Source organism: Scyliorhinus canicula, chromosome 8 (genome assembly GCF_902713615.1).
Source record: "Scyliorhinus canicula chromosome 8, sScyCan1.1, whole genome shotgun sequence".
Lineage (NCBI taxonomy): Eukaryota > Metazoa > Chordata > Chondrichthyes > Carcharhiniformes > Scyliorhinidae > Scyliorhinus > Scyliorhinus canicula.
The window spans coordinates 107,068,463-107,081,301 of record NC_052153.1 but is presented as its reverse complement, the minus strand read 5'-3'; the positions used below and the strand labels follow the sequence as shown (position 1 = coordinate 107,081,301).

At 47.5% G+C, this 12,839-nt stretch overlaps 1 protein-coding gene across 3 annotated transcripts in view; it reads left to right on the top strand.

Annotated features, from left to right (window-relative positions):
* LOC119970432 (tumor necrosis factor alpha-induced protein 8-like) overlaps positions 1-12,000 on the top strand; it is a 142,052-nt gene extending 130,052 nt beyond the window's left edge. For all 3 annotated transcript variants that reach the window (XM_038805041.1, XM_038805042.1, XM_038805040.1), the window contains one exon: positions 10,649-12,000. In XM_038805041.1, the coding sequence (XP_038660969.1) occupies positions 10,649-11,214 (566 nt within the window). In that variant the 3' untranslated portion in view covers positions 11,215-12,000. The remainder of the gene's footprint in view (positions 1-10,648) is intronic.
* The last annotated feature ends 839 nt before the right edge of the window (positions 12,001-12,839 follow it).

The following is a 12,839-nucleotide window of genomic DNA, read 5'->3' as shown; positions in this document are numbered from 1 at the left end:
TGTTTCTCTCCACAGTTCCTGCCTTACCTGCTGAATATTTCTGGGAACTTTGTTTTTATTTTAGATTTCCAGCATCTGCAAAATGTAACTTTTGTGTTCAAGTCAAGAGGGGTTATGTTGTGCATCATCAATGTGCATGTGTAAACTAGTGCTGTGTTTTCAGGTGAACTGAAATACTGTTAGAACATAGCAGCATCCTACATGAAGACATTACGAATCTCAGTGGGATATTTGATCTATATTATATAATTGGTTCTGCGCACTAACAAGTTAAAACCAGCAGAACTTAAATGAATACATAGATACATATACATAGATGATAGGAACAGTAGGAGGCCTTTTGTCCCTTCAAGCCTGCTCCACCATTCATCACGATCATGGCTGATCATCCAACTCAGTAGCCCAATCTTGCTTTCTCCCCATAGCCTTTGATCCCATTCTCCTCAAGTGCTATATCCAGCCACCTCATATATAATATCCAGCCGCCTCATAGATAATAAACTTTGAGTGTCTGATAAAATCAGTCTATGGCATGTAAAATACTTCCTCAATTGGTTGTTTGGAAGTTTTGTAATCTGGGTTGAAGTTATGGGTCTTTTTCTTGCAGTTTAGATGTTTACCCTAACAGGTTTTCTTAAATACCCATTGAACAAAATAATCCATCCCCTCATCCAATTTCCCTGTAATAATGAGCAGAAAACCCTGGACTGGAGTGAATTTTGTTTGTTCATTTATTTGTACTTTTTTTGTGTCCACAAAGTGCAATTATTTCTGGGAACTACAAAAAGCAGTTTCATGTTTCCACATAGCAACATCTTGCATTTTACATTTGCCTTCAATGTAGACAGCTGATCTCGGACGATTTAAAAAGGCATAATCAGATAAAAATGACACTCGGGGTCAGGTTTTGCAAAGTTGAGAAGACTTCCCGGTCATCATAAATTGGACCTTCAAATGTGGGACCTGGATATGGAAGTTCTGCTCCCATTTTCAACAGATCCTAATTTTTGACGGCAGAGTAAGGAGGCAGAGCATGATTCACACAAGAGGGAAACCCAACATGGTGGGGCTATTTGAACTCAGTCCTGAGTTTAAACAGATTCCTTTTTCGCTGGTTACAAATTCATGGAGTAGACATTGGCTCTTGAAGAGCAGATGTGGTCTATTTTAACTGGGAATCCCTCTGCCTGTCGCCTAGCAAACGCCTTTACCTGCAAGTATCTGAACATGTTCCCTTGGGGAAGCCCCAAATTTATCTTCCAGTTCCCCCAGGCCCGCAAACCTCCCGCCAATAAACAGGTCCCTCAATTTACTGATGCCCACCCTCTGCCACCCCCTAAATCCCCCATCCCTGTTCCCTGGGATGAACCGATGATTGCCACCTAATGGAGCCTCCATCGAGCCCCCTGTTTCCCCCCCGATGCCGTCTCCACTGTCCCCAGATTCTTAGGGTCGCCGCCACCACCGGGCTCGTGGTAAACCTCTGAGGGGAGAGCGGCAACGGCACCGTTACCATAGCACCCAGGCTCGTACCTCTACATGACGCCATCTCCATTCTTTTCCACGCCGCCCCTCCCCCCTCCATCACCCATTTACGCACCATTGACACATTGGCCGCCCAATAGTACCCCAGAAGGTTGGGCAGCGCCAGCCCGCCTCTCTCCCTCCCTCGCTCCAGGAACACCCTCTTCACTCTCAGAGTCCCATGTGCCACACAAAGCTCAAAATAATGCTAGTCACTCTCCTAAAGAAGGCCCTGGGGATAAAGATGGGCAAGCACTGAAAGAGGAACAAGAACCTCGGAAGCACCGTCATTTTGACGGACTGTACCTTCCCCGCCAACGACAATGGCAGCATGTCCCACCTCTTGAACTCCTCCTCCATCTGATCTACAAGTCTGGTGAAATTATGTTTGTGAAGAGTCCCCCAGTCCCTGGCCACCTGCACCCCCAGGTACCCAAAGCTCTCCCCTGCCCGCCTAAGCGGGAGCCTACCAATTCCTTCCTCCTGGTCTCCAGGGTGCACCACAAACACCTCACTCTTGCCTAAATTTAATTTATAACCTGAAAAGGTCCCAAACTCAGCTAGCAGCTCCATCACCCCCGGCATCCCTCCCACCGGGTCCGCCACATACAGTAACAGGTCATCGGCATACAACGACACCCTATGTTCCTCCCCACCTCGCACCAAGCCTCTCCACCTCTCTGAATCCCTCAACGCCAGCGCCAGCGGCTCGATTGCCAGTGCAAACAACAAGGGGGACAGGGGGCAACCCTGCCTGGTCCCTCGGTAAAGCCGGAAGTACTCCGACCTCCTCCCATTCGTGGCCATGCACGCCATCGGGGCCTCATATAGCAGCCTTACCCATCTAATGAACCCTTCACCAAATCCAAACCTCCCCATCACCTCCCATAGGTACCCCCACTCCACTCTATCGAAGGCCTTCTCCGCATCCAGCATCACCACTATCTCTGTCTCCCCCTCAATCACCGGCATCATGATGACATTCAACAATCTCCGCATATTCGTATTCAGCTGCCTTCCCTTCACAAAACCTGTCTGGTCCTCGTGCACAACCCCTGGCACACAGTCCTCTATCCTGATGGCCAGGATTTTTGCCAGCACCTTAGCATCCACGTTGAGGAGAGATATGGGCCTGTATGAACCACACTGCTGGGGGTCCTTGTCCCTCTTTAAAATTAATGAGATCAGCGCCCGTGACATCGTCGGGGGCAAAGTCCCCACTTCCCACGCTTCATTGAGTGTCCGCACCAGCAAGGGGCCCACTAGGTCCGCAATGGCCGAATACTCGGCCTCCTCCACTCTCGGAATCAGTTCCCTACTCACCACGAAGAAGTCTATCCGAGAGTAGACCCTATGTACGTGGGAGAAGAAAGAGTGCTCGCTTGCCCTCGGCCTCACAAACCTCCATGGATCCACCCCACCCATCTGGTCCATAAACCCTCTCAGTACCTTGGCCGCCGCCGGCCTCCTACCCATCCTAGAGCTGGACCGATCCAGTGAAGGATCCAACACCGTATTGAAGCCCCCCCCCTCCCCCCATGATCAGACCTCCCGCCTCCAGATCCGGGACCCGTCCCAACATACGCCTCATAAAGCCCGCATCGTCCCAATTTGGGGCATACTCACTAGCAAGTACCACCTTCTCTCCTTGTAGCCTGCCCCTAACCATAACATACCTACCCCCTTATCCGCTACCACCTCCGATGCCTCAAACAACACATTTTTCCCCACCAGAATCGCCACTCCCCGGTTCTTCACATCCAACCCAGAGTGGAAAACCTGCCCCACCCATCCCTTCCTCAGGCGGACCTGGTCCGCCACCTTCAGGTGGGTCTCCTGAAGCATTGCCACATCTGCCTTTAGCCCCTTCAGATGAGCAAGTACCCTCAACCGCTTCACCGGCCCATTCAACCCTCTCGCATTCCAGGTGACCAACCAGATCAGAGGGCGTCCCGCCCCCCCTCCCCCGTCGACTAGCCATAGCCCATCAACTGCCCGCCCCAGGCCAGCACCCCCTGCCCGACCCAGTCCCCACAGCGACAACACCTCACCTCTGTCCCCCAGCCCCCACCAGCTCCTTCCTGACCCTACCAGCAGCAACCCGGCATTCCCCTTCCCCCCCCCCCCCTCCCTTCCCCCCCCAGGCTAGGAACCCTCCCAGCAGCGAACCGTCCTCCATTGTACTTCCGTGGGTCAGCTAACTTCTGCTGACCCCGGAAACTCCCGCCAATAACCCGACCCCTCCCAAAGTGGGATCATCCCCCAATCTATCCCTCCTCCAGGCACCGCTCCAGCGCGTGGAAGAACCAGTTAAGGCCCTGCCTCCCCCCGTCATCGTCTCCGCCCCCCAGCCCCGCAGCGCGGGAAACCAGAGCAAAGACCGCGCTTTCGCACTGCCCCACCACACCCTTCTGACGCAGCTCCCAAATACCAGCCTCACTCCATACCCCCAACCCGACATAGAATACAACAAACCCCCCCAACCCTCCCCGCAAGATACACAACTCAACCAATGCCCCACAGCAGAAAAAAACATAGCAGAACAACACCCCCACAAATAACCATATCAAAATTACAAAAGTACAAAAAAAAAAGGACACAGCAACAGCAGAAACCAGCAATAAAGCATTACAACCGACCCCCCAACCCCTAGTTGAAGTCCAGTTTCTCTGTCCGCACGAAGGCCCACGCCTCGTCCGGGGAATCGAAATTATAATGCCGGTCCGAATAAGTTACTCACAGGCGCGCGGGCTGCAACATTCCGAACTTTATCTTTTTCCTGTATAGCACCTCTTTCATCCGATTAAATCCAGACCGCCGTTTAGCCACCTCCGCACTCCAATCCTGGTAGATCCGTACTACCCCATTCTCCCACTTGCTGCTCTTCACCTTCTTGGCCCAGCGCAGCACACACTCCCGATCACTGAACCGGTGGAACCTCACCAGCACCGCACGCGGGGGTTCATTCTCCTTAGGCCTCCTGGCCAGTACTCTGTGTGCTCCCTCCAGCTCCAAGGGCAGATGGAAAGACCCGGCCCCCACTAGCGAGTTCAGCATTGTAACCACGTAGGTTGTCAGGTCCGACCCCTCCAGCCCCTCCGCAAGGCCCAAGATCCGCAGGTTTTTACCGCCTCATGCGGTGATCAAGCTCCTCGAAGCGTTCCTGCCACTTCTTGTGGAGTGCCTCGTGCCCCTCCACCTTACTCACGAGGACCACGGCCTCCTCCTCTCGTTCAGTGGCCTGCATCTGCAACTCCTTGATGGCAGCACCCTGGGTCGTCTGAATCTCCGACAGCCTTCTGTTCGTTTCCTGCAGAGAGCTCAGTACGTCAGCCTTGAAGTCTGTAAAGCAGCGCAGGAGAGCAGCTTGTTGCTCCTGGGCCCACTGCTTCCACTCCTCTGGAGCTCCGCCGGCCGCCATCTTGGATTCCTTCCCCCGTTTTTTTCTGGGGAGCTGCTGCCGTTTTTTCCCCCTTTCCACTCTGAGTTCGAGTCATGGACTGCGGGGAAAGTCGATCAGCACACCTTCTCCCACCGGGAGACGTCGAAAAATTTCCATTTTGGGCTCTAAAAAGAGCTGAAAAGTCCGTTTAAAACAGGAGCTCCCAAATGTGTGGCTTCCTACCTCATCACCGCCACCGGAACATTCAGGAATAAAAATCTTGAACGTAATGTGATATGCCGACATGCTCCACACCCAGCTTCCCTGTAGCCATAAAATGCTGTGTGGCGGACTAATAAAGATGAGTGGGACTTTTTAAAAAATTTGTTCATGGGATGTGGACTTCGCAGGCTGTGCCAGTATTCATTGCCCATCCCTAATTGCCCCTGAGGGGCAGTTATGGGTAGCACAGTGAGTAGCATTGTTGCTTCACAGCTCCAGGAACCCAGGTTCGATTCCCGGCTTGGGTCACTGTCTGTGTGGAGTCTGCACGCTATCCTCCGTCCTGGGTGGGTTTCTTCCGGGTGCTCCAGTTTCCTCCCACAAGTCCCGAAAGACGTGCTGTTAGGTAATTTGGACATTCTGAATTCTCCCTCTGTGTACCCGAGCAGGCGCTGGAATGTAGCGACTAGGGGATTTTCACAGTAACGTTATTGCAGTGTTAATGTAAGCCTACTTGTGACAATAAAGATTATTTTTTAAAAAGGTTATGAGTGAACTGCATTGCTATGGGTCTGGAGTCACATGTAGGCCAGATCGGGTAAGGACAGCAGATTTCCTTCCCGAAAGGACATTGGTGAACCAGATGGGTCTTTACTACAATCAACAATGGTTTCATGGTCATCATTAGAATTTTAATTACAGATTTTATTGAATTCAAATTTCATCATCTGCAGTGGCGGGATTTGAACCTGTATCCCTAGAGCATTACTCTGCGTCTCTGGTTTACTACTCCAGTGGCAATACCACTACACCACCACCACCCTTCATTGAGGAAGAAGTCCCACCCTCTGGTGCTGCCAGCCAATTGATTAGCAGCTCCATCAGCCCCAGCAGCACCAGGAAGGCATCATGGACATTGCTGGGACAGCTGGAGAAGAAAGGACCCCAAGGTCTTGGATCCCCAGGGCAGCTATGTCTTGGATCTTTTGGGTGGGAGGGTTTGGATAGGTTAGGGAGAGGGGCAGTGGAGGGATTGAGGGAGTGGGTTGAAGGGGGGGAGCAGGTAGGAAGCAATGGGCGGGTTTAACCTAAGGGGGCCTTGTAATCAAAAAAGGACAGCCATTGAAGAGCGATCACCCCATTTCCCCTCACTTTAAGCACTGAGGTAAAAAATCAGTATTCTCGCTCACACTCGACTGTCCATGCCAAATATTTTATGGCGTGTGCAGCATATTACCAGGGTCAATTGGCTTGATAACTCTTCATTGTTTATTTAAATATGGTGGGTGGGCTGCTAATTTTGGCCCCTGCTCCTGTATCAGGGGGGTGAGCTCAGGAGTGGGCAGGAAGGTAGTAGGATGGGCATCCACCCCATTTTATGTGCCCCCTCCCCTATTTGGCATGCCTCCCCTTGCGGGAAACATGCTTGCTGGGGGCACATAAACTTCAGATCTTGATTGTAAAATTAATAGGCGTACACAGAAGCAATGGTACAGAAGCTGGCCATGCTGTGTTAATGCTGCACTCGGACCGCCTCCTATGTTTCATCAGCTAGATCTATCATCAACATCCTCTATTTCCTTCTCCCTCAAATGCTTGTCTTAACTGCATCTGTACAGTTTGCTTGAACCACTCCCTGTGGTCGTGAGTTCCATATTCTCACTACTGTTTGGGTAAAGACAGCTCTTCGGAATTTTTTATTGGATTTTTTGGTGACTTATTAATATATTATATTGATGGAATCTAGATATGCTCTTCCCCTCAAGAGGAAACATTCTGTCTACCTCCACTCAATTGAAACCTTTCCTAATTTTCCAAGACCTCTATTAGGTCACTCCTCACATGTTTTTCATAAGAGAGAAGAAACCTTTTCTGATATACATATTATATACCATACATTTCTGGTATCGTCCTTGTAAATTTTCCCTGCATCCTCTCCAGTGTCTCTGTATCCTTTTTATAATCTGGTGATCGTAACAGCAAGCAGCATTCCAAGTATCATTTAAGCAAGATTATCTTTATTTCCAGGGTCTCTGGGAGGGGATTGTCTTTCTTTAGGGGTCTCTAGTCGGTGGTCTTTAATTAGGTGGTCTCTGGGGGGGGGGGGGGGGGTCTTTATTTAGGGGGTCTCTGTGGTGTGCCTCTTTATTTAGGTGCTCACTGGGAGGGGTCTTTATTTGGGTGGTTTCTGGGGTTTTCTTTATTGGCAAAGCAGCATTTATTACCCATCCCAATTGGTGAGCCTTCCCCCAGTACTTCTGTAATCCCTGTGATGATGGTGTAGCCACAATGGTGTTAAGCAGAGAATTCCAGACTTTTGACCAAGTGACTTGGAAGAATTCCCAATAGACAGTAGTTGGCAAACAGCTCCAACCCTGATCTTATGATGGGGAAAGTTATTGGTGCAGCAGTTGAAGATAGTTGGGCCAAGAAACTGACTTGTGAAGCTCTCTTACAGCAATATCCTCAGGCAGTGATGATTGGGATTGGTCTAAAAAAAAAATCATCATTGGTTTTTCTTTGTATCAGGTATCACTCTCACCAATGGACGTCATTGTTTTTGTGCTGCCATAATTGGTTGAATTTCTCCTTATTACCAGGGTCAATTGGCTTGATAACTCTTCATTGAGAACATCAAAACATTGAGAACAACCATTCTCACCTGTCCTCTGTGATTCAACTCTTGTATCTATGTATGGACCCAGGCAATGAAGTGGCTTGGAGTTGGGTGGTCTGGAAAAGCCCAAACTGGGTGTCATTGCTCAGGTTAATGGTGAGGTGCCAGCTTGTGGCTTTGTTGATGATCCATTCCATGTTGACCATCAGATCAAAAGACATAGGAGCAGAAGTAGACCATTCTGTCCACTGAGTCAATGTTGATACAAACTAATAGTGACCGTGTAGTTCCAGTGTGTTGTTCTAGAATTCTACTTCTGCTGATGAACCACAATCCCTCATTTATCAATTTTAGGCTGCTACATCTGTCTTTCATCTGTCGCACTTAACACAATAATAGCATTACATTCACACTGAAAATGTAATTCCGTCTTCACCAGGACTGCAAACTGGTTCATCATATCAATGGTTGATATTTTGGGGATGAGGTCAAGTAGGTTACTATCCCTGTTAGTTGCACTGTGACCTGATGCAACTATGTCTTTCAGCACTTTGTGCTGATACTATTGGGCAGAATGTTATGTTGGGGGCAGGCAAGACAGCCTGCTTGGCTCCTTACTTGCAGCTATAATGGCCATTGCACTGTTAATTGGCTTGAGGCAGGTCTTCCACTCCATTGGTGGCAGCTCTCTGGTCCCAGGAGCAGGGGCCACTGCTGTAATTGTAGTGAGTCCCCCATGGGAAACTTGCTGCATGAAGCCAAATTTGAAAATGCGTCATGGGTCTTGCTGGGGTGCGACAAGCAAGGCCCAGTGTGGCTGTGTGTTGGGGAGGAGGGACGGGGTGGTTGGGGGATGGATAAGGCAGGAGGGAGGGGAACACAAAGGATGGAATACCTTTTGGGAGCCTCCAATTGGAACAGGGGCCCATCAAGCAGGGCAGAAGAGTCCACCAGGTTTCACCTGGCAGGTTGGAATCCTGGTTCCAACCTCCCCCACTGCCAGCAATTTGGTCGCTTTTGAGGCCTCAGTTGGCCCACAGGTGAGCAGGCTGCACAAGCCTCCACTGGTAAACCTGCGATGGTGGTGGGTGGGGAAAGATATGGCACCCAATTTTACAGCCCCCTCTTCAGCTGTAAAATTCCAGCTATTGGAAATGTAATATGATTTGCTATCCATGCTGCAGAGAGGTGGTTAGGTCAGTTGGTTAGACGTGGTTCACAATAATGCCAACAGCATGGGTTCAATTCCCATTCGGGCTGAGGCACACTTGGCACCTACCTCCTCACCTGCGCAAGCTTGATGTGGGGTGATGCCCCTCAAGCTACATAACCAATTGCCACTTTATAATATGGGAGCGATGCCTATGGTCCTTTCTAGACCATGGCTAATTTATTATCCATCTGTGCTGTAGAATAGCATTTGAAACCAAAATGAAACACAGGTTTGAATATGTAGCAAATTTGAGCATCACATAAGGAGTCGAAGGTTTTTGCAAACCATTTATTTAACCTTTGAATTTAATGAATTTACAAGTTCTCGCCTTTAAAACATTGATTAAGAATATAATGATTTACTTGTAAATGTTCGCCAGCTATGCGAACATTAAATGCTGGTTGATTTAATCATGCTTTTACAAGCAATAAAGTCACAAAGAAATAATGTGGGTCGACATGCAGTTATTCAGTTTCAAGTTTAGTGCAAATAATCTACCAGAATTATATGGTCAATTTTACCCTGATATAACCAGAAATATTATGCAGTGCTGCAGCTGACGACTGTGTCAGACATATGGGGCGTGATTCTCCGTAAAGGTGGAGAGTCGTGAAGGCTGCCACGAAAACAGCCATGTTTCACGGCAGCCTCTGCGCCCCCTCCCGGGACCCAATTCTGCTCCACAGTCGGGGTTAGCATCGCGGCCCCGTGAACTACGGCATTGTGGCTTAACAAATTTCGCTAAGCCCGCGTGCCAAAGTTAGCGACAGCTGACGCATATGATGACGTCAGCCGCGCATGCGTGGATTGGACGACTCCAACCCGCGCATGCGTGGATGACGTCATCCGCGCATATGCATCAGACCCGCGCATGCGCGGTCCATAATGCCCCTCAGCCGCCCCGCGGACTTATCCTGCGGACTTATCCTGCGGGGCGGTGGAGGGAGAAAGAGTGCGCGGGAATCGGCCCCGCTGCCCGCGATCGGTGCCCACCGATCGTGGGCCCATGCCACCCACGGCCGTGCCAATCGGTGGCATGGTTGTGCAGAACGGCACTTTGCCGCCGTTTTCACGAACTGGTATAGCAGGTGTATTAAAATTCGTGAAAACGGCCGTAAAGGCCTTGGAAATCGGCCCATCGGCCAGGGGAGAATCGCTGCTCGCCGTAAAAAAACGGCGAGCAGCGATTCGTGTCGGGGGGTGGGCGTGGGGGGATGGGGGGGGGGGTGGGAATAGTGGGAGGGCGTCGGACCAGCGTCGCCGTAAAAATTTGCGCCGCCCGCTATTCTCCGACCCATCGTGAGTGCGGAGAAAGGGGCAGCACAGTGGCGCAGTGGTTAGCATTGCTGCCTACGGCGCTGAGGACCCGGGTTCGAATCCCGGCCCTGGGTCACTGTCCGTGTGGAGTTTGCACATTCTCCCCGTGTCTGCGTGGGTTCCACCCCCACAACCCAAAGATGTGCAGGATAGGTAGATTGGCCACTCTAAATTGCCCCTTAATTTGAAAAAATAATTGGGTACTCTAAATTTATAAAAAAAAAAGTGAGTGCGGAGAATCGCGCCCGCGATGAAAACCTTTTCACATTATAAGGAACAAGTAACAGATTGCACAGAACAAAACATTTTGAAAATTTCAGAGATTAACACAACTCTGGACCATGCGCTTAATCTGTTTTGTCTTTGTTTTCAGTGGCCACAGAAATCTTCAATTCCAAAAGCCTAGCTGTCCAGGCCCAAAAGAAAATACTCGGCAAGATGGCATCAAAGTCAATAGCAATTGCATTGATCGACGATACAAGCAGTGATGTTTTGGATGAACTATACAAAACAACCAAAGAATACACACAGAACAAAAAGGAGGCAGAAAAGATTGTCAAAGATCTTATCAAGGTAGTCATAAAACTAGGAGTCCTCTACAGGAATAATCAATTCAATAAAGATGAGACGGAGCTCGTGGAGAAGTTCAAGAAGAAGGTTCATCAGTTAGCAATGACCATTGTCAGTTTTCATCAGGTTGACTTTACTTTTGATCGGAATATTTTGTCCAATCTTCTGAATGAGTGCAGAGACTTGCTTCATCAAATCATTAACCAGCATCTAACCGCCAAGTCACATGGACGCATCAATAATGTCTTTAATCACTTTTCAAATTGTGAGTTCTTGGCTGCACTGTACAATCCATTTGGATCTTACAAAGCTTCTCTGCAGAAAATATGTAATGGGGTGAACAAAATGTTGGATGATAAAAATATATAACCAGCAATTTGTAACATTTAATGTTTCAAATTCTTATTATAAATCTTGAAGGAACAATGCCCTGTAAAATGAAGTTTTGTTAAAATTGAATATATTGACGACAGCTTTCTTTTGAAGAATTATGTCTTATTTCTATAACAGTATGCACAAAGTAGACAAAATATTCCAACCTATTATTTGTCCATTATTGCTTGGTTCCCAGCTGATGATTGTTCTTAGCCTGTGGAATTAATTTGAAGAGGTCAGATGAACAAGCAAAAACAAATATGTTGTCATCTTTTAGACATGTACAAAAAAATGTCTTGTTTCATTTTTAAATTTATAACTAAAGAAAAAAGAGAAGCAACACATTACAAATAAACTGGAAAGAATGGTTGATGTTCTTACATTAAGATTACAGAATGCAATTGAAATGGTTCATGTGCACTTAGTGTTACAACAGTGTACAGTAAATAATGTTTTAATACTTTTTCCCCTCATCGATGATTATACAGTTTTCATCAGCTCATTGGAATCACTTGGGCTGATGAAACAATGGAAATTTGAAGTACAGTGTGTCAGATGTAATATATTAGACTAAATTTCAGATGCTTATTTTATTGTACAATTTTTTTTAAATGCCCAAATCTCTAGTAATTTTCACAAATCAATTGTACCATGTGATTGGCAAAGTACTTATGACTGTTATTGCAACTCTGGACTAACTTTTATACTTGTGCAAATTATTTGTTTGTAGTAAACCAAAGAATAAATGTGCACTGAATGTGAAGTAAACATAGCTAAAAATGGTCTTTAAGTCATTTTATTGTCTAATGGATCCAAAATCTACAGCAATATTGGACTCAATACGAGAGCTGCAAATTATCACCAATCAAGACCACCTCATCACACATTCATCCCAGGATAAATGTTTAGTTTGGAAAATACAGTAAAAGGATAATTACGGTAATTGGCTGTTTTTAAAAAAAACTTGAAGTTTAAATAATTAGCTGAAATGTATATAATGGATTTAATACTTTGAATAGATGCTTGGTGTATTTGTCATTTGTTAGAAAATGTCCCCCTATTATACTCAGAGCTATTTGGACATGGAAGCCACTTGGCCCATTTCAGTGATGACAATTTCTGTAAGGCAATCTGGTCAATTCCAATCCCCTGATCTATCCACATGGCATTGCAAGTTTATTTCTCTTCAGTGCCCATATAATTTTGTTTTTAAATCATTCATCGTCTCTGCTTCCACCATTCTCATAGACCGTGAGCTGTCCCTTTTTACCCTCCCTCTCTCTCCCCCTCTCTCTCTTTCCATCTCGCAATCTCTCTTTCCCCTTTCCTCTTAACCTTACCTTCTAAGTCTCTACAGGGACAGTTTTAACGTTGTCCACCAAATGGCAATCAGACAGGTAGACAGTTAAAAACAACTACTTGTATTTACTTAGTGCTTTTAAAGCGTTTCATAGGACCATTAAAATCCAAAATTTGACATCGAGCATCGCTAGATTTTAGGGCAGCTTGCCATGTTTGGTCAAAGAGGTAGATTTTAAGGACTGTCTAAAGGAAGCAAAAGAGATAGAGAGTCAGAATGGCTCGGGGAGATAGAAAGGCATGGCTAACAGTGGTGAAGC